The following is a 23,131-nucleotide window of genomic DNA, read 5'->3' as shown; positions in this document are numbered from 1 at the left end:
ATTAAAATATTATGTGATGATCAACTACAATGGATTTGCTCATCTCAACAGTACTTGTGATGTAAAGGATTTGTGATGGAAAATACCAGTCACAACCAGAGAAGGGACTATATTAGTCTGAATGCAGAGCTTAGTATTTTTGATTTTTAAAATTTGTTTTATGGGTTCCCCCATCTTTTGTTTTTTTCTTTGTGTTTTGATTCTTTTTTCATAACAACATAATTAATATGGAAATATATTTAACATAGTTATGTGTATAACATATATTATATTGTTCTCTATCAGGAGGAGGGAGAACAGTGTGAAATTCAATGTGAATCTGTATCCAGACAAAGAACCATGGAGTTTGAACAAAGTTCAAGGACTATTCCCCTTAATTTGGAAAAAAAAGATATCTTATTGTCTGATCTTGTTCTCTCTTATACTTTTTGTTTCTTCCTTAAAGATATGATTTCTCTCTCATCACACTCAATGTGGATCAATGTAAACATGGAAACAATGTAAAGACTGACAAATTGCTTTCTGTTGGGGGGGGCAGGGAAGTAAGATTGGGGGAAAAATTATAAAACTCAAAATAAATAAAATCTTTAATGAGGAAAAAAAAAGAAACTCAACGTGAACCCTTACAAAAAAATGACAGTTAAAAACTATCTTTACGTTACTGTCAATCATGTGGATAGAGAAGCAAATTTACTCTGTATAGTCTTTCCTCTAAGAAAACTTCTTTAAATACAGAAGAAAATATTTCATTTAGGAAACATCCTAATTTCAAAAAATAAAACCCTTTCAAAATCATTAAGTTGTAAATGGTTTTTAATAACTCCTGGTGTAATTTAATTTGCTTCATTAGGCGGTTCGGTACAGTACATTCTGTATCACTTACTGAGGACACAACAAACGCAGTCTTTATCTGTGTCGACTTGTAAGCAGATCACTACAATTGGCTTAAGGTGATTCCAAGGTACTCTCTTCTTAACCATAAGGCCTATTTGCTATCACTTCCTTCCTCCCCCCCACTCATGACATTCCCATTTTCCATATTCATACTTTTGCACAAGGCTCCCGCCATACATTATTTTCCTCACTTATAATTTTTAGAATTCCTAGCTTCCTTCAAAATTCTGCTGAAACTCCACATAGGCATTTCCTAATCCCTCAAATTGTTAGGGTCCTTTCCCCAGTCAAGATTAATCAGTAACAGAAGGCAACTGTGTCACATACTGCACTAGAGATACAAATGTGAAGAATGAAACCATTTCTTTCTAATTATTTTGCATATGTTGGGTGTGTTTAGTGGTGTAACATATAAAATATATAATGATATTAGTATATACAATTCCTCTTCAATAGAATATAAGCATTTTGAAGGCAAAGGGAGGCTTCTGTTTTATTTTTGTTTAGTGCCCACTGAAAGTGCTTCCCTTCCAAGATTGTTTCTATTTACACTCTACATATATATATGTATGTATATATATATATAGATAGATAGATAGATTTCTATCTATTTAGATATAGATAGAAAGATATCTATCTATATAAATTATAAGCACAACTTTCTACATCTTGTCTCCCCTACATCTCTGGGAGCTACTTGAGGGAACCAGATTTTTGTCTCTTAAAATTACTCTACTTATCACAGTGGCAGGCACATAATATGTACTGACTGACCGACAGATACATTTTTTTTAAATTGGGCTGTGAGGTAAAGGATCAGTATTTTTAATTGCCTCTCTGTAGTCAATACAAGTACTAATGATTAGTAACTGGTTTGAAAGGAGAGGATTCTTAATCTGGGGTCCACCAATGGAACTTTAGTGATCTGTGACCTTACATAAGGAAAAAAACTATATTTTTATCTTTGCTAATCATGAACTAAAATTGTCTTTCCTTCAATACAGAATCTAAGTAACAATAAAGATTAAGAACCTCAGTTCTATAGCATTTTTCAATGATTTATTTTTATGTAAGGTCTTGCCCCTAGACAAGCCCTTGATGGATCCCCTCAAAATGCTATATAATCAAATTATTTTTTCCAATGAACAACTTACCTGGTGATTTAATACCATATGAACTCCATGGGTTTGGATAGCACTGGAAAATTCTCCCAAAAATTCCAAAATGTCCTCAATAGTGGCTGCATAAGGAAGTCCTCTTAGACGTATGCAGTCTCTGACATTGGTGGGGGTCACAAATTGCTGAGGTAGTACAGGAATGATAGGGGGAGTTGGGAGTGGAATGAGAGGTGTAGAAGAAAACCGATTCAGCACCTGCATGCAAAATAAAACAAATTTCTGTGAGAGAAGATTTATATTTGCTTCATTTATTGAGAATAATCATAATGGGGCATTTCTTTCTCCCCAAGTAGTTGTATTTTTTTGACAATTCTCAAGTCCTAGATACTATCTTAAGATACACACACACACACACACACACACACACACACACACAAACATATACAAAAACAACCTATAAGATATTATGACTTTCATTCATGATAATCTCTTATTTTTATTTTTATAATGACCGTATCCCAGGCCAAAAAATGGATTCCATTCTCACCTTTACCTCTAGGAATCTCTGAAATCCTACAAAAATCTTGTAAGAGACCTTTCCTAACCCATGACCTATTATTTAAAAACTCCTACCTCAAAACTACCTTCTATTAAGAACTCATCAAAAAAAAAATTGCTTGGGAAGCTAGAGAGCATTTTAGTAGAAATTGGGCATAGAAAATTCTCATATAGTATACCAAGGATAAAGTCAAAATAAGCAAAATGGTTTGATGATGATGATGCTTCTCCTTTGTTCTAAAAAAAGACCACAGTATCAGGAGACATGCTATAACAACCAGGTGAATTGGATTTGAGTTAGGGGTTGCTAGGCTTAGTAACCAGTCTCACTTTCTCCTCCAGAGTCATCTGAGTCCAGTGGTCAGATTTGAGACAGGATGACTGGAGATGACTCTGGGTGTGAGGTAATCAGGGCTAAGTACTTTCCCAAGGTCACACAATGACCTGTAAGTGGCCAGTGTTTGTGGTCAAATTTGAACTCAGGTTCTTTTGACTCCAGGATCAGTGGGCAGAGACACGATTTAGATATAAAGGGTGATATAATAGGAAAATAAAGGAGTATGGGAAATTTTACATGTCAGATATGAGGACAGAGAAAGAGTTTTTGACTAACCAAGAGATAGTGTATCACAGGAAGTAAAATGAATAATTTTGAGTATAAACAAAAGCAATGTAGCCAAAATCGGAAAGAAATCAGCTGAGAAAAAAATTTTCAATCAGTTTCTCTGATAAAGATCTAGTTTCACAAATACATAGGGGATTGGCCCAAAAGTATAAAAATAAAAGCCATTTCCCAAATGATAAATGGTTTAAGGAAAAGATTTGGAAAAATAATTTTCAGGAAAATAATTTAAACCTAAAAATCATATGACAGATCTCTCTAAATTACTATTGATTAGAGAAATGCAAATTAAAACAACTCTGAGGCACTACTGTTCAAACCTATTAGACTGGCTGACATAACAGAAAAGGAAAATTATAAATGTTGGAAGGAATGTGGAAAAAATGTATACTAACATATTGTTAGTGGAGTTGTAAAGTGGTCCAACCATTCTGAAAAGCAATTAGGATCTGCGCTCAAAGGGCTATCAAACTCTATATACCTTTGACTACTGCTACTAGGTCTGTGTCCCAAAGAGATGAGATCACACAAAAAGGAAAAGGACCTACACGTACAAAAATATTTACAGTGGTTCTTTTTATTGTGACAAAAAAAAATCAGAAAATGAGGGAGTACCTATTAATTGGGAAATGACTGAAAAAATTGTGATACAGAATTAGCATAGAACATGACTGTAATATAATAAATAGTGAACATAGTGGTTTCAGAAAAACCACAGATAATTTTCATGAACAGATATAAATTAAAATGAGCAGAACCAGTAGAATATTGTATAATAATAAACAATATTTTATTGATACTCATATGCAAAGGGATTAGGCTAAACTGAACTATGTAATTTCAAAGGACCCATAATGAAAGTTCTAATGAATTCTGAGTGCAGACTTAAGCACATACATTTTTTCACTTTTGTCTTTTACTTTTTATTTTTATTTTTGCAACACAGCTAAAATGCATGACCTCACATGTATAGCTTTAAATGGTTTACTTTGTCAATGGTAGCAGAAAGGGCAAGATGGAGGGAAAGAATTTGGAATTCAAATTTTTTTAAACGAATGAGAATCCCCTACAGAACAGATCTAAGTTTTTAAACCTTTCTTCAAATTCCCCCACAAAAAAATAGACTGAAAATCAAAAAAACCAAAATGAAAACCCTAATCAAGCAAGTACTCTAACCTAATGGAAGAGAGAAGCAGCATATTTTAGAAAGAGAAAGGACAGAACAAATTCTACACACACACACCATAACATCTGAAAGCAACTGGAAGTTAGTATGGTGACCCATTTAACAGTCATTATAAAGATAGGAATGGAAAGGGTTTCTTTTCTGAAGGTAAATTTAAGATGGCAGACCAGGAGGACCCAAATTTCTATTTAATTTAATGGATGAGGACAGTTGACAATGCAGTAGGAAATTAAGATGACCCTGGTAGCACATGGTACAAAACTGCTGCATGTATTTTTTTTTAACTCAAAGGATACACCTATTTATCCATATAAAACGATTTCAAATTTCAGAAGGCACTTCTGACCTTTTCCCCCTAGGTTTCGTGCCCCAGAGTATCAAGGTAAGGCTACAGTCATAAGTAATACATAAGAGAGACTATTAGTCTAGCAATCTCTTATCCCTTAAATTCTGAGTGCAACAGAGGTGGATGTGTTTATTTGACTCATAGGAGAAAAAGAGCCAAAGAACCTCCCATCCATATTGCCCCACCCTCACTCAACCTGTTGGATTGCCTCCTAAACCTAATGACAATATAACCTAAGAAATTGCTGGAGGAACCCAGAGAGGGAGGAATATAATTACATAAATCTAGGGCAGAAATAAAGGGAGGAGAACTGAATCAGCTATGATGTTGAAATAGGAAAGGATGTGGCCAAAAGTATTCATTAGTGAATAAAAATGGTAGAAAGGAAACCATATTGATCTAGAAGAACATAAGACACTAAGGTATATGAATCACTAATTCAACATTTAGGAAAAGAAACAGCTCCTCTGATTCAAAAATATAAGGAAAAGTCCCACTGTCCAATAGAAAAATGGTCAAAGGTTATAAACAAGTGGTTCTCAAAGGAAAAAATGCAAGCAATCCAGTCATAAGAAAAAATGCACCAGATGATTCATTAGAGAAACTCAGACGGATACAACACTGAGAAAGAAGAGGACCTATCAAGTTGTTTTCCTCATTATAAAGAAAGGGGGTCAGACACGTGGTGCAGTGGATAGAATCAGGAGGACCCGAGTTCAAATCTGGTCTCAGACACTTAATAATTACCTAGCTGTATAACCTTGGGCAAGTCACATTAACCCCACTGCCTTGAATTAATAAAAATTAAAAAAAAAAGAAAAGCAGGAAGGAGAAAAGAGGGAGAGAAAGAAAACAGGGTCACTGAAGCATTTTAAAAAGCACAAGAAACTAGAGGGAAGACCAGAAAGAAACACAGACAAGAAGAAATAGTAAAACTAACACAATTATTTGTATACCTAACACTGTATACGTTATTTACAGAAATATTGCCTTGTTTTGGGGGGAGGGGTCCTGTTAAATACATGATAAATATAAGTTGAAAGAAAACAAAGCCTTCTCAGGCAGGTAAAACAAGTATCATCATGCCTATTATACAGATGAGGAAATCACCCTCAGATAGGTCAAATGACCTACCTACATCAAACAACTGCTAAGATTGTGAGGTTATATCCAATCTCCTGACTAAGTCCAGTAGAATAGTCATTATGTTACACAATTTCTCAGTAAAATGAAAAACAAAATGGAGAAAATATTCCACTGGGAGACAGGAACCAATGTGGGAGCCCAGTCTTGTCATTTTATTATCCGTGTGCCCAAAAGAAAATCATCTCACACTTATCTTCTTCAGTTTTTTCATCAAAAAACAAATAATTTGGACTAGATTACCTTTAAGTTGCCCCAGTTCTAAATGCTGGAATGCAAAAGCCAAGAAAAAGAAAAGAAAACTATTTTTCATAATGGGAAGATCATTTCCCCTGTTGCTCTAAGAGTTTCTAAAAAGTGTTATAAATCTTTCAGGTAAAGAAAGGTAAAGTAGGGGCGGCTAGGTGGCCCAGTGGATAGAGCAATGGCCCTGGAGTCAGGAGGACCTGAGTTCAAATCCGGCCTCAGACACTTAATAATTACCTAGCTGTGTGGCCTTGGGCAAGCTACTTAACCCCACTGCCTTGCAAAAAAAAAAAAAAAAAGGTAAAGTAAAAGTTCCCTTGACCAAGGCCTTGCATCAAGACTTCCTGTCTAAGGTATACTGCAAGGAAGAATTTAAAGAATTACTTCTCCTTTTCCAATATTACCTTTCATAAAAAGTGTGTTTATACTGTGCTTCAGACAAATGTAGGTTCAAAAGTTGTTTTAGTTTTCTGAATTTTTCTATTTGTTCAGTTGCATAAAAGAATCCAATTTTGGAATTTTATGTAACATACTGAATTGATTTATAGTAATTAAATCAGAGACTTTTTTAAAAAGAAAAAAGTATTCAAATTCAGATTCAGACACTTTTTAACTGTGTGAACCTTGGCAAGCGATTTAACATCAATCTGCCTCAGGTTGGTCAATTGTAAAATGGTGATAATGATAAGGAGCTCCTAGACTTGTGAGGATCAAATGAGATAATATTTCGTGTCTGTGTGTGTGTATATGTATTTATGTATGTGTGTATGTGTTTAATACACAAAAACACACACTATTTTAATGGAGCAACAAGCATCCACTGTATAAAACATGATTTTAAAACAAATGTTGAACTGGGATTCCAATTTGTTAGTTTCATAGTTTAAAGAAAGCCCCTTAACTATTCCCTTTAATTTAGAAAAAAACAGATATCTTATTGTCTGATCTTGTTACCTCTTAGACTTCTCTTCTCTTCTTTAAGGATATGATTTTCTCTCTCATCACACCCAATTTGGATCAAGGTACAACATGGAAACAAAGTAAAAGACTGACAGGGTGCTTTCTGTGGGGGGGTGGGGGGGGGAAGCAAGATTGGGGGGGGAAAATTGTAAAACTCAAATAATATCTTTAATAAAAATAAACTAAAAAAAAAAAAAGAAAGCCCCTTAGACATTTTATGGGTCTAGTGAGTCTGGGTGTTTTATCCAACCTTAATAAAGATTTTTTATAAAACTATAAAAGTGTGTTAAGCACTCTTCACAAAAGATGCTATTAATATCCGTATTGTACAGATTAAGAAACTGAGGCAAACAGAGATTAAATGACTTACCCAGAGATACACAGACCTAGACAGAGTCTGAAACCAGTTTTGAATTCAGTTCTTCCTGACTCCAGGCCTAGCAGTGCTTTACTGAACTACCCACCTCTCATTACAAAAACTATTTTACATGATCCCATGATAAAGTGGACCCATGCACATGAGCAATACCATCTTTGTTCTGGTTTGTGTAGGAGGTTGAGGAATCTGAGAACAAACACGTCACTAGTGACTACAATAAACTTATACTTCCATACCAGGGGTTCTCAATCAGTGAAGGTCATTAGATAATTGCAAAGTGTCTGAATAAAATATATGCATGTCATCACATATTAAATGGACACTTTTTGGAGAAGGAATACCAGTACTTAATGTTTTCTTCAGTAATTAGCTTGAATAATTAACTTAACATTTTTAAAGATATACAGATGATATTGTCAGGGATAAAATTAAATGCCATTCATAAAGTAATAGATAATTCCTAACTTTTTTCTTATCAAATATTTTCTCAATCTGAAGAGTCTGATGGATGGCCTTTCTACTTCCTACTCTACCTCTGATAGATACTAGGTAACCCTGAGCAAGTCACAAGCTCTCTGTCACAACTCTGTAAGACAGCTGGGTATCACAGTGGATAGAGTGATGAACTTGGAATTATTCAAATTCAGGTTTAGACATTTAGTTCATTGTGTGAACCTTGGAGCGGTTTAACATCCATCTACCTCAGTTTCTTCAATTGTGAGGATCAAATGAGATAATATTTGTAAAGAGTTAAAGCTCCCTGTTTGAGTCATAGTAGGAGCTTAATAAATGTTTATTTTTTTCCCCTGTAAAACTTCAAATGCTAATTTCTAATCTGTATGGTTGGAGCTCATCAGGAATTATTCCCTATATCACTGAAATCTCAGATCCAGAAGAAAAAAATTTCTTACTGGATAATAAGTTAAATATTACTGATAGGGGCAGCTAGATGGCACAGTGGATAGAGCACTGGCCCTGGAGTCAGGAGTACCTGAGTTCAAATCCAGCCTCAGACACTTAATAATTACCTAGCTGTGTGGCATTGGGAAAGCCACTTAATCTCAGTGCCTTGCAAAAACTAAAAAAAAAAAAGCATTAGGGAGAGGGAGAGAGGGAGAGAGAGGGAGACTGTGTGTACACAAAGGGGAGGGTCCATGATTCTTAAAGTATAAGAGATTTTCATACTCAAAATGGTTGCATACAACTGTTTTTGACAGGTTATAGCACAGTCACACACTGCCACCACTGTACTCAGCCCATACTTACTTGTCTGTAATTGGATAATCCACTACGTATTTTTTGGTTACAATCAAATAATGTTTGTGAACTGGCAATACCTTTATCTGATTCCTACATATGGGAATCACAATTTAAACCCAGCACTAGCATAGATTACTAGACATATTAAACTGAGATATGATATGTACATCACTTTCCTGAGAAGATCCTTTTCTTACTTTCTAATCTACCTTGAGCTCTCTGAAAGCAAGCACAGAAGAGGTGAGGTCAGAGTTATATCATTAACTCGCTGAAATTAGTCAATAATATCTGATTTTGATGGTAACATAAAAACAAAAAGATGACAACTTAATAATTAAATACACTGATCCTACCTATCTTGTCAATCTCGACTCAGGACAAATACCCTAGGTTGTGTGTCTTGGTGGCACAGGTAAGAGAAATTCTTCCCAGTGAAGACTGTCATAAGGGAAGGAATGCAGTATATATATGTAGTCTGATTAAGCTCTCTGATGTCAGCATCATCATTTCCTATGAAAGTCGTATAAAAACCCACAATCCTACACTAAGGTCTAGCACCTTTCCAGTAATCCCACAAGAGGTCAGGTTGTGACTAAAAAGGAGTAAGACCAGTTTTATTTGGCTTTCAGGAATTAAACTTGACTTTCAGGTTATTCATAATATATGACAAGACAATCCAAAATCTTAGTACTAAAACTGGTATAATAATAGCTGTTATTAACAATGAACTTTAAGATCCCTAGGAAACTTTACATACATTATGATACTTGACCCTCCTAACAATCCTTTAAGATAAGTGCTATTGTTATTCTGATTCTGCAGAATAGTTACTTAACCTTTTTTGCCTCAGTTTCCTCAACTGTAAAAGGAGTTAAAGATGGAAATGCCAAACTATTCCACTACCTTTGCCAAGAAAACCCCACAGAGATCACAGTGAGTCTGACACAACTGGACAACTAAAAGCTAGTAAACATTTGAGAAGAGATTCAAATTCAGGTCATCCTGATTCAAATCCAGATCTTTAGTCACTATTCAATGCTCCTTCCTTAGAGATCATCTAGTTGAAAACTCTTCTTTCTGGATGAGCAAACTGAAGGTCAAGATGAGGAAGGGATTTTCTTGGCCAAGGTATCACAAGTATTAAATATCCAAACTAGGATTTTAACCCACATTTCTGATTAAACAAGTCTCCAGGTCTACTGGTGCCTCATACTAGGTTTTTTATACCTAATGACCTAAATACACTCACTTTAGAATATTAAAAAAATCATCTGTCATTCATCTCTTTGAATTGGGTGGGCAAATTATAATGTTTGTAAAATTATTGTGTCACAAGATTTTATTTCTAATTCTAGATTTCCATTTCCTAACATGCATTCATTTTCTACGGCACTAAGAACTGTCATCAGAATCAAAAAAAGCATGTTGATTTATTAAAGTCTCTCATCACAGGCAAATTCCAAGAAAACAAAAAAAAATCACATAAAGAGATCTTTATATATTAAAAAGGTAAGGAAATTATACTGAGAAATCTCTTTCTTACATTACTATGAGCAACACATTTTGCTAATGGTTCAAAACAATAAACGTATTTAAGCCATAGTCTCTACTCTAAAGGACATATTACTCTGAAAAAGAAAAATAAACACTGTTTCAAGTATTATTATTAAGATAAAAAGCCCCAATACCACATTAGCAGATGTATGTGATATGAAAGGGCAAGTCAAGAAAGAGTTGTATATTCACAAGGAAAAAATATTTTCCAGGAGATGGAGGACCAGAAGAGGGTCAGTAGCAAAGAAAATGTAGAAGACAACCACCAGTCAGTCATTAAGTACCATCAAAAGTTCTACAAGAAGATTCCTAGCACCTTTGGTCTATTGCCTCTGAAAAATGAAAGCTGCAATCTGTACAATTGGAAATACCACAGTACTGAGATCACAGCTCTTTAAGTTTGGTGAATAAAGCATCATGACCATGGAGGTGATTAAAATTGTCCCATCTTCAATAAAAGAGAATGAGGCAGATTTCTGAGCCAATGGCACTTTATTAAAGGGTTCATGGTCCCCTCTAATGAAATGGTCCTCAAATCTTCTTCGCTATCTGAGATGCCCTCTTTTCCCAGGGCTTTCCAGGGGTTGGCATCTAGATATTCCCGAATAGTTGTACAAAACAGATAACAATTCCATCAACTGACATGTGACACATACACTAAAATCGGCAAAAATGACAATGTCAACAAGATCATAAGTTGGGCGAAAAATGGAGCATCTCCCACGATGAGGTGGTCATAAGATGGATGAACTCCTTCTTGGGTTAGGTAAGAGATAGATACATATACTACAAGAACAAATTGAGGGGATTTTCCATGTAATTTAGTCACCTTCATCACACTGGGTTTGGTCACCAAGACAAGGGAAAAACAAGGGTGGAGGACCTCTAGTTAGCTTCCTATGATTATGCAAGTGATTTTACAATCTTCAGATCAGAGTTCTGGGACCTAATATACAGAACTTATAATTACTAATACTATGGAATCATATCAAATTGATTGATGCTTATTGGAATAGAATAGGGGTCCAGATGAATCATTCCTTATACTTCTTAACAGGAGAAATGGATAATAGATGAAAAGTCTGAAAATTATCCTAAGGTTCACAAAATATTAAAAGACAAAAAATCAAAGGAAGATTTCTATCACCTCAGGTAGATTTCCAAGTGGGGATCATAGATTCATATGATCATGTAGAGAACAGCTTCAAACTACTTAGCTTTAAGAAAACAAAGTCCATCAATTGGGGAATGGCTGAACAAGTTGTGGTATATGATTGTGATGGAATATTACTATGTAATAAGAAATGATGAGTTCTGTGGTTATACAAAAACATGAAAACATTTACACGAAATAATGGAGTAAAATGAGTAGAACCAAGAGTACATTGTATACAGAAATAGCAATATTTTAAGAATGATTTTGAGGGAGTGAATTATTTTGACCATTATAAATAATCATACTGATAATAAAGGACATATGAAGAATGATGATAAATGCATCCAGAGAAAGAACTGATAAAACTTATAATACAGAACAATTTCCCATACATACATATATGTACATGTGTGTGCATGCATACACACACATATATGTATATACCCCTACACACACGCACACACTCATTTGTTTTAATGATAGCCATCTTTAGGAGGAGGAGGAGGGGGAGGGAAGAAAAAAGGAAAAACAATTAAATATTTAAGTGTCTTGAATAAGGAAGACACTGAACTGGGCTCTGGGGGATCCAGAAAAAAATTGTTAAAGTGACAATTTCTACTATCAGGGAACTTACATCTGATTGAAGAGAAAGGATACATACATAACTAGTCTACTGCATTCTCCAAAGATTGACTGTATTCACTTTTTTTAAATGAATAAAAATTAATTTGTGGAATAAAACAAGCATTTCCATAACATGCAGTAGAGTGATCACAACCACATTACACATCAGTAAATATTTAACTCAAAGTAATTAATTTCTTTTCACTCACCTGCTGAACTTCAGCTGCAGTGCTCCTGAAGAGTTCAATGTATCTTTTACCCAGCAAATCTTTGTGTTTCCTCAGTGCGTTCTGTGCATATTCCTCACAAGCAAATAGGACAAAAGCATCCCCTGTTGGCCTACCATCAGGATAGGTGACAAATAGGATACCCTCCTTCCCCCCTGTGATAGGGCAATGCTGTCCAAAGAAAGCCAATACTTCATCTGCTGTGGCCGTAAACGGGAGTCCTCGCATTCGGACAATGACCTGATTCTCTTTGGATAAGAATTGGGCTACTTCATTGGAAGTACCTAGAGAACCAATGCAATGAAAGGGAAAAGAAAAAAGGTCTTCAAAGTCACAGAACTGAAGAGAATAAACACCTGAAATCTATAGCTATTTCCCAGCTTTTTATTGTTTCTTCTGAAGATATATATCCTAGGATTTTAACTTTCTGCTTTGATTTAAAAAAAAAACCCTCTCCTAACATGTATAAACTAAATCAGTTTATTTATTGTCACAGAAAAAGCAGAGGGAAGAAAGGGAAGTAGAAAAATGTGGAACTCAAAAGTTTACAAAAAAAGGAGTGTTGAAAACGATCTTTGTATGTAATTGGAAAAAATAAAATAAAGAACCTAACATTAAAACCAAGTCAAAAAGAAAAAACCCTCTCCTACGCGTGCTTTCTCCTAGGGTTTGTTTGGTTTTTTTTTTAATCACCAATATAACTCTCCAATATAGAAATGCTGCCTTTAGGAAAACTTACTATAATCAGTAACTTTCCCCTTGACTGTCTTCTTCAAGAGAAACACCTGCTAGATTCAGCTCTTCCTAACTGTCCAGCTCTGACATTCAAGTCAGTTCGTACATCTAAGTGGTTGATTTAAGACCCAAGGAGCTGAGGTGATTTTCCCCAAGAACAGATCCATCTAGCATGTCAAAATGAAAATAAGGCTTATAGAATCTGGGGGCCTATAGATAAATAAAATCAGATTATGACCCAAAATCTCATTAACATTGAAGGACAAAAATCCTAGTCCTGTCCTATCCTCATCCCATGGAAAAAATAGGGAAATTTTTTTCTTTTATAGTACATCAAACTACCAAAGGGGAAACCCAACTCTAGCCCACAGTAAGATGTCTGAATGAAACAAGAGGTATTTGAGGCTACACCTTTAAAACCCTAGAGTTGAAAGACATCTCCATGGGGAATCTAAAACATAGTGAAAATCTTTTGGTACATTTTTCAGAATCCTTTCCCTTACACTCCTATATCCACTCAATCCTGGAAGCACATTAGAATTAACTTTTCTAACAGGCTCAGTCCACCCCTCCCCAAAAAAGCCACAAATATTGAAAGAATAAGATGAAGTTTTGGCATTTTGCAACAATCATAGTGCTTTTAAAGTCTCAATGAGTATATTACTGGTAAGAATGAAACGTTACACTGTTCCTAACCTTTTAGACTACAACATATGTTCCTTGTTTGCCAAGGAAATACTGGAAAGAATACATTTTGTTTCTTCCATCACTATATTATTTCACATTCAGTGATTTTGGATCATTTAAATGAAGTGTGAATACAAAATTAGAAGCAGATTAGAGCAACTACAAATTGTGGAGGTGTTTCATGATCTTTTTCATTTTGTCTGTTGGGTCCCTTTCAGCTTCAGATCTATGATCTAATCCTAATTTACCCATCCTTAAATTTTTGTTTTAACCCTAGTAAGGAGTCCTGTAATGAACTTCTAATTTCACTTCATCGGAAGGTAATTTATTCTTTATTTTTTATTCTTTTGTCCCAAGAATCACAAAACTAAAGCGTTGGTAACTTCCCCCTTTATTGGTTGAGATAATTTTTTAATCCAAAATAAAAATGAAAAATTAGGTCACTTTGGTAGTGATAATGATAATGCCTACTTTATAGACAACCAGGTAACTTAGTTTAGCAGATAGACCACTGGGCCTTGGAATCAAATATTCACATATTAATTCTAACCCTGGGCAAGTCACTTAACCTTTCCCTGCCTGAACTGAAAAATAGACATCATAATGACTAGCACCTACCTTGCGGGATACTGTGAGGATCAAATGAGGTATTATTTGCAGGGATATTGTGAGGATCAAATGAGGTAATATCTGTAGGTGCTAACTAATTATTATCATCATTTTACAATTGAGAAAATTGTGGGAAGCAGGAATTAAATGACTTGCCCTAGGTCACACAGCTAATAACTATCTAAGGCTAGATTTGGGATCAGATCTTCTTGATCCCAGGGCTAGCACTCAACACTGAGTCACCAGCAGTTTCTTGTATAAAACTAAAAGATAACATGAATACAACAAAACAATTGGAGGGAGGAGGAAATGGACTTGAATGCTTACAGCATTAGTGAATCTTAGACCTTAGGGAATTACATTTTAAAAATAATATTCCCTTCGGGGGCAGCTAGGTGGCACAGTGTATGGAGCACCTACCCTGAAGTCAGGAGTACCTGAGTTCAAATCCAGCCTCAGACACTTAATAATTACCTAGCCATGTGGCCTTGGGGCAAGCCACTTAACCCCATTGCCTTGAAAAATCTAAAAAAAAATTATGCAGGGAATTTAAAATCATATTAAGAAAAATATCAGCATTTTAAGACAAATAGTAGGTTTTTAGAATTTTACCTATTAAAAAATCTCTTCCTTACCAATAAAACAAGATCACAGAACAGTGACTTACCACCTGCAATTTTAAGGAAATCTTCACCTGTTGCTTTGTAAACCTAAAGAAAAGATTAAAGAAATTACAGTCAGATTTTGAATGTACAATCACATAGCCATTTAACTATTTCTCAGGATGGCTCAGAAGGGACTTTCACTGCTGAAGCATACCTCAATATACCGATTCCCCATGTGGTGTTTGTGCCTTTGCAGTGCGAGATCTCTGTGCTCTTCACTCACAAACCTGACCAGTGCTTCTCCGTTTCTTCGACCCTGAGCATTTAGACAAAGGGCAGCACCTCCCCTGTAAGAATTTTTTACAAAATTATCAGAACCTGGCAAGCAAAGAAGAAAGAACTAAGCAGGAGAATGACAAAAGGCAATCTGATCCATTATAACCTGTTACAATTAAAGAAAACTTACTTGGCAATGTTAAGGCCTTTGAAGAATCTTGCAATATCTTGGTCTGATGATTGCCATGGCAAGCCTCTTGCTCTGACTATAGTGTTATCATCCACCAGTTCCATCTTACTGCTGTGGAACAAGTAAGGACATTTAGATACTTTCAAAATTCATCAATGCCTTTTATCTCCTCCTCCATCTCCCCTGGTTTCTTTCACATAAAGTGAAAATTTTTATAGACTCACCATCAGCAAATATCTGTTCTTTGTGGTTCTATACAATAGTTATTTTGGGTTCAGATTTCAGCAGATGGTAACATAATATCATCTCCCAATAGGAGAGCCAGGGCTCAAAGTTCTCTTAAGCTTTGTGGATCACAGAAGCTGCCTACTCATTTCAAAGCTAGCAAATTCTTTCATTCCAACTGTCTTTAAATGAATGAACCATAAGAAATTTTCTTTCAGGCACTTATCCTCAAAAGGATTATATTCAACTGGCAGCATTTGTTTAGCAAAGATAATTTAAAGTGATTTTCTTTTAGTTCTAGACTAGGATACTTACAGAAGTAACTTAACAGACTTCAACATATACAGGATAACCTTTAAATACAGTCCTACCTTGGAACCCTAAGGCATGGTCACATTCAGAGCCTGGACATGCCAGCTGGGGGGAAGACTTTCTTTTTTTCCCCAGACTCAACCTTCTGGAGTTGCTGCCCAATTGTCTCCTTTGTGGGGCCCTGGCCCAGGATCATATCCAGCTTAGGGCTGCCCTCTGTGGACAAGACCTTTTCCATCTCCTCCACCTCCTATGGCTTTCTCCACAACAAGCAGGACACCCCTGGCTTTCTAACAATCTGGCCTTTGCCTGATGTAAGAAGTCCCAAAGAATATATCACCATCTACCGAAAGAGTGAATTTCGTGAAAAAAGGTCATTCTAATCTTATAGGTTCCTCAAAGAACTTCTCTTCAATAACTGCTAGTCTGCTTACATTCCAGAGTTATATACTCTCATGTCCTTATACATAAACCCTATCCCAGAGATTTCAAGTTCCAAGCCCCTCTTCCTTATCTTCCATCTTAACCCTACAAAGGGTCATCTACCACTCTTACTGTGATTTCTGGAATGCTCGCTAAATGACAAAGCAACTTCCCTTCATCTTGTATTTCTTTTTCATTATGTCCACCTTTGATAACAATCACCCTTTCTTGTACAAGTTACATTTTCTAGCATATTTCTTTACTTGAACTGGGAGACTGACTATTTCTTTTAATGCCACTTTTATTTTATTCTTTCTAATGGCACCTGCAACTACCTTTACATGTGAATTCCCACTTCAAAACATTTTCACATAATCCAGATCTTCCTCAGTAAATTTAGTGCCTTGATCATAATTATATTCTCATTTCATTTATTGTTCTAATAATAGGGGAATTCAATAGAGATATTAATATACCCTCAAAGACCCAGTTCCTCAATCTACTCAATTCACAAGATTTACTTTTCCGTTCCACCTCAATGGTCATAGCCTTGACCTTGTCATTATCCATAAGTGTTCCTCTTCCTTGTTCAAGAACTCTGAAATTCCTTTTTCTGATTATCATCATTCCATTTTTTCTGATACTGTATGACCCCCTAACCATATTTTTCATTTTCATCACAACCTCCATCTTCCCCTTCCTTGCAGTTATTTCACAGGCTATTACCCCCTGCACCAAATACATTCTGTTTCCTTCCTTACAGATTCCTTGGTTAACTAACTTAGTTCACACTCTCCTCAACTCCTTGCCCCCCCCTTTTCCTATCACTGATCACACTTAAATACCTTATTGACTACCATGATCCACCTATCTTCCTATTCACATCCTCTTGAATGAACCAGGAAAAAAACCCCCACAAAATCATGCTGTCTGAGTTTTCTAGAAATTTATATTACCTATATCAATGGGTTCCTCACAATAGCAAGATAACTATCCTATTTTTCCCTACTTGATTTACAATCCTATTCTCCAACTAGCTGTAAAAAAATATTCTCCTTTTCCCCCTCTATTCTATCTCTCAGTTAAGGACTTCACCAAAAAATTAGTCTATTCATCAAGAGTTCCTCTTTCTCCCCTCTTATCTCACATCATTTAGGCACCTTCTTCCTCCGTTTACTTTTCATGTAGGGGGAAAAAAGGCAGCCTTTCTTGCAGAGACAAACTGTACTATATATATATGCACCTATATTCCCATTTCATTCATTCTTCTCTAACAAATTTTACCCTTTATGAGTACCATTCTAAACTTTAATCTCTATTTATTAGTACCTTCTTCTCTGTGACCAACCATGTCTCTCCTCATTGTTACAAAACAAAACCAAAACAAACTGAAAAGGGTGACTTCACCATCAATAAAGAGAAAATTAGAGGAAGTATTAGCAACTGTTTTGCCCAGTTAACCATATGCTAATCTAACAATTTAAGTTAAATAGATAAATTTTTATCTGCAATAGTTATAATTTGTTCAGATTAATAACAAAGGAAATAGAACATATAAATAGCCCCACCTTGGAAAAAAATAGATTGAACAAGTCAATACTGAACTCCCTAAGAAAAAACTCCCCAGGACCAGACGGATTCACAACTGAATTCTACCAAACATTTAAGGAATAATTAATTCTGATACTATATGAAAAAATAGTCAAAGGAGTCTTACTAAATTCCTTTTATGATACAAATATGGTACTGACAAGATGACTAAAATGAAAATATGCTTTGCATCACTGCAAGTTTATAACCTAGATCAAATTGTCTCAGGAAGAGGGAAGGAAGACAGAATTTGAAACAATGTTTTTTTTTAAATGTTAATTGTTATGCTGTTTAAACTATATTAGACAGCTTTCTGTCAGGGTACTAGGGGCAGCTAGGTGGTACAGAGGGTAGAGCACTGGTCCTGGAGTCAGGAGGATCTGAGTTCAAATGTGGCCTCACACACTTAATGCATAGTTGTGTGGCCTTGGAAAAGTTACTTAATCCCATTGCCTCACAAAAACAAAAACAAATGGGGCAAAAGGAAGGCAGAAGATTGGACATATTCTTTATTGACATCGCATATGGGGCAGCTAGATGGCATAGTGGATAGAGCACCAGCCCTGGAGTCAGGAGTACCTGAGTTCAAATCCAACCTCAGACACTTAATAATTACCTAGCTGTGTGGCCTTGGGCAAGCTACTTAACCCCACTGCCTTACAAAAAAAAAAATCAAAAACAAAAAATAACCTAAATCAGGAAGAGTGAAAAACAGAAAACTATAGACTTATTTATCTAATGAATACTGACACAAAAATTTCTAATTAAATACCAAAAAGGATATTATAGCCATATAGCACATTCATTATACTTTATGACCAGGTGAGACACATCAGAAATGCAGGGCTGTTTCAATATTAGGAAAACTACAATTGATGAAAAGTGAACTGAGCAGAACCAGGAGAACATTTATTGTATGATAATCAAATGTGAATGATATAGTTAATCTCAGCAATACAATGATCCAAGACAATTTCAAAGGTCTCATGATGAAAAATGCTACCTACCTTCAGAGAAAGAACTGATAGAGACTGAATGAAGAATGGATACTATTTTTCACTTTATTTTTTGTGGTGCTTTTTGTTGTTGTTTTCTTTCACAACCTGACTAATTTGGAAATATGCTTTGCATGACTATACATGTATAACCATATCATATTGCTTACTATCTTGGGGAGTAGGGGAACTTAAAATTTTTTAAAAATGAATGCTAAGATTTTTACGTTAAGGAAAAAATAAATCATTTTTTAAAAAGTATCATCATCACAAAATCTTAGGATTTTTAGACAGTTGTTACTAAACTCATAAAGTATTCAACTGAGTAAAACTAATTCTTCTGTCGAAAAATAACACGCACTTGATCCATGATTCCCATTAGCTATTGTCCTATGTATCTCCTTTCATTTGTAGCTAAATTCTTTGAAGAAACCTTCTACAATTAATGCCTACACTTCCTTTCTAAACCTTTTGCAGTCTGGCTCCTGATCTCTCCATTCAATGGAAACGGATCTCTATAAAGTTACCAATGGTGTCCTAAAGGTCATATCTAAAAATCCTCATCCTCTTAACCCCTCTATAGCATCTGATACTGTCAATCACAGGTTTCTCCAGGAAATTTTCTCTTTGATCCTTTCTCTTCATTACTGTCCAACTGTTCCTTTTCTGTCTCTTTTGTTTGTCATCTATATCATGCCAACTTTTAGTGTCCTCTAAGGTTTTCTGCAGGGATTCTAGTCAGTTTTTGTTCTCCTTATCGCTTTTGGTTATCTTATCAACTCCATAGGGTTTAATCACCATCTCTTTGCATCTCTTATCATTATACATTTCTACATCCAGCCCTAGTGCCCCTGCTGAGCTATACTCTCAGGCATCTACATTCTCTTATCTAAGACAATCTAAGATAAAGTACCCCCTTGGGAACTTGATTATTTTTAGCTGAATGTCCCACAGACATCTCAAACTGAATACCTCCAAAACAGAATCATCTTTCTCCCCAAGAACTCTTTTCTTCCAAACTCCCCTAACCCTACAGTTAAGAGCACCATCAACATCAATTACTAAAACCTACAATCTCATGGTCATCCTTATTTCTACCTCTTATTCACCTTATAGATCACTTCATTGCCAAAACTTGCTGTTTCTACTTTCACACAACCCTAATTCAAACCCTCATCATCTCTCATTTAAACAATTTCAAAAGCTTCCTGGTGGGCTCATGGATGATTATTGGAACTAAAAAAGAAAGAAAATTCCAGAAGTTTCTATTCCCTTCAAATACCTTTATGACCTCATGAACTTTGTTTTTCTTTAGTTCATTTTTGATTTACTAATCAAATATCCCTGGCCAGTGCTTTGAATTCACTTAAAGAGGAAATACTACCCCTCCACTTCCAAAATAATAATCATTTATTAAGTATAACAATAATGCTTCTCCTTCATTTTCGAAGAAAACCACAACATCTGGGAAGTGATGCCTTTATAAGCATGCGAATTGGATTTGAGTGAGAGGGAGGTTGTGCTAAGTCACCAATTTCACTTTCTTCTCCAGAACCATCTGGGTCTAGTGGCCAGATTATGAATCAGGACAACTCGAGATGGCCCTGGGTGCAAGGTAATCAGGATTAAGTGACTTTTCTAATGTCATATAGTTAGTAAGAGACAAATGTCTGAGGCCAAATTTGAATTCTTGTCCTACTGACTCCAAGGCCAGTGCTCTATCCACTGCACCACCTTAGTTGTTCTACACAATTGGAACCCAAAGACAAAAACTCATACCTAGTGGAAGAATTCAACATGTACTTTAAAAGTAGCAAAATTAAGGGTTGGCTAGGTGGCCCAGTGGATAAAGCACCGGCCCTGGAGTCAGGAGTACCTGGGTTCAAATCCAGTCTCAGACACTTAATAATTACCTAGCTGTGTGGCCTTGGGCAAGCCACTTAACCCCATTTGCCTGGCAAAAAAACCTAAAAAAAAGTACCAAATTAAGTATATAACAAGTAATACAAAGTTATTTCAATTTAGCAAATGGAGGGGTAGGGACAGGGAAAGAAAAAAAAATGATAGAGCACTAAATAATGCTGTCTGTGGGCATAGAATATTTTGGATCTTTTTCTCATTGAAATTTAGTTTTAGTAGTTGGTGATTCTTATATTCTATGGTTTTTTTTAAATTCAGGAATAGATGGTCAGGAAAGGTTCAAAATAATCATCTCTAAAATTTCATCCAGAAGGTTCTATCCAAAGAATAGAACACCTTCCAAAAGTTATTCAATTTCCATTTCCATTTCAATGACTTGAGAAATTACATTACTTACCAAGGTAGTTCATTACATTTCTGGTTAACCTGAAACAAGACTCTGCTTCCCTACAAATTTTTATGATAATTCTATCCACTGTGATAGCAAGGAGTGTAGAAATTATCTTTGGCTTCTTCCTCTGCCTCTTTATTCAGTGACAACAACTTGCCAAGTCAAGCCAGTTCTACTTCTACGATTTTTCTTTATTATTATTTTTATTTTCTCAATTATATGTAAAGATAATTCTCAACATTCATTTTTGAAAAGTTTTATTCCTCCCACAGTAGGAAAGTAATCTGATACAGGTAATACATGTACAATCATGTTATACACATTTATGTATTAGTCATGCTTCTATAATCTTTCATACCTTCCTCAATTTCTCCCCTCCCTCTCCATTTGGCCACCTCAATTCAAGTCTCTAACTATTCTATAGCATTCTAAATGGTTTCTAATTTTTCCCTCTTCCTAGTTATCACATATATCTACCTAACATATAGGTCTGAGCATATTATGTGCCTACTTAAAAAAACCCTCACTCTTCTTTAGGCAGCCTTTTAAGGTCCTCTACAAACTAGCTCCAACTGAGCTGTTTTTATGTCACAATACTCCCTCAAATATACTCTATGTTCCTGCTGAACTGGACTAATTGTTCTCTGATCTCATTCTTTATTCCCCTACCTTCATGCATTTGAACATAACATTCCTCCTACCTGAAATACAATGCAACAACATACTCTACTGATTAGGTCCTGCTTTTTCTATCATCTCCCCTCCAAGTCAATGTATCAACTGCATACTAAAAACTAAATTAAATGCTAGAGATAAAAAAAAAGACAAAAACAGTTCTGCCTTCAAGGAGCCTACATTCTAATCATTACAAATAATTTCTCTCCTAAAATAGTCTCATAGAATATTATATATTATTATATATTCTTATAGTGTAAATTTCTCTATCTATACCACATTTAACCTTTTAGTATATTTATGTACAGAGTCTGAAATTATAAAGGCTCATCTTCCTGAGTTCAAATCTGGCTTCAGATATTTCCTAGCTCTGTAATCATGGGCAAGTTACTTAAAACCCTGGTTTCCTCAGTATTCTTATCTATAAAATGAACTGGGGAAAAAAATGGCAAACCACTCCAATTATCTTTGCCAAGAAAACTCACTCAAGTGAAAACAATTGAACAACATAAATATTTATGTTAATCTGAATTATATTCTTCCCCCTCCTCCAGTACTGCCCCCCCAACAGCATTCCTTGATTACTTACCAAGTTCCACTTTCAAATTTGTAATTCACTCTCTCTGGATCTGAAAATCTGTGATCTACAAAAGAGGCAAACATACACCTTGATTTTTCAATTGGATCAAGGGAGAAACAAGACAAGGGGGGAAAAAGCCCCTCTATAATAGAGGCTTCTGAAAGAAGACAAGGAGCACAGGAAGGGAAAGGAGATGGGAAAGAGGGACTAAGGGGAGTTATCATTTGGACATCCTTTGTTTCCAAAGTGGTGCTTACTGTATGGTTCTGAAATCATTGTTAGAATAACATTCCCCATATCTTCAACTTCTGCAGCTCCATATCGGGGGGTTGAAACACCCTTCTCGAGATGCAAGTCTGTGAACTAGAGTTAAGGTAATACTTTTTCTCTTTTTTTTTTTAAGTAAAGTTCCTTAATCACCATCAGTCTTATATTTAGCTAAAGCAAATGAGGAAAAAGGTTAGGTGGAAGGCCCTTGGGACCAAACAGATCCCTCTGAAAATCCTAGTCCAGCTAGCCTCATTTTGTTATTTTCTACTGTTTCAGTCTTGTTCAACCCTTTATGATCCCAGTTGGAGTTTTCCTGGCAAAAATCATGGATTGGCTTGCCATTTCTTTCCCCAGTTTATTTTACAGATAAGAAAA

General features: G+C 35.5%; 1 protein-coding gene across 7 annotated transcripts in view; it reads right to left on the bottom strand.

The window, feature by feature from the left end:
• The window catches only part of ESRP1 (epithelial splicing regulatory protein 1), a 96,480-nt gene that overhangs the window by 48,706 nt on the left and 24,643 nt on the right, over positions 1-23,131 (bottom strand). For all 7 annotated transcript variants that reach the window (XM_074200256.1, XM_074200258.1, XM_074200259.1 and 4 more), the window contains exons 5-11: positions 22,744-22,842; positions 22,496-22,550; positions 15,376-15,486; positions 15,124-15,256; positions 14,972-15,014; positions 12,256-12,557; positions 2,049-2,267 (exon numbers count right to left, since the gene is read on the bottom strand). In XM_074200256.1, the coding sequence (XP_074056357.1) occupies positions 2,049-2,267; positions 12,256-12,557; positions 14,972-15,014; positions 15,124-15,256; positions 15,376-15,486; positions 22,496-22,550; positions 22,744-22,842 (962 nt within the window). The remainder of the gene's footprint in view (positions 1-2,048; positions 2,268-12,255; positions 12,558-14,971; positions 15,015-15,123; positions 15,257-15,375; positions 15,487-22,495; positions 22,551-22,743; positions 22,843-23,131) is intronic.

The sequence above is a fragment of the Macrotis lagotis genome, chromosome X, assembly GCF_037893015.1.
Source record: "Macrotis lagotis isolate mMagLag1 chromosome X, bilby.v1.9.chrom.fasta, whole genome shotgun sequence".
Lineage (NCBI taxonomy): Eukaryota > Metazoa > Chordata > Mammalia > Peramelemorphia > Peramelidae > Macrotis > Macrotis lagotis.
Note: the sequence above shows the minus strand (reverse complement) of the source record. Positions and strands in the feature narration are given on the sequence as shown.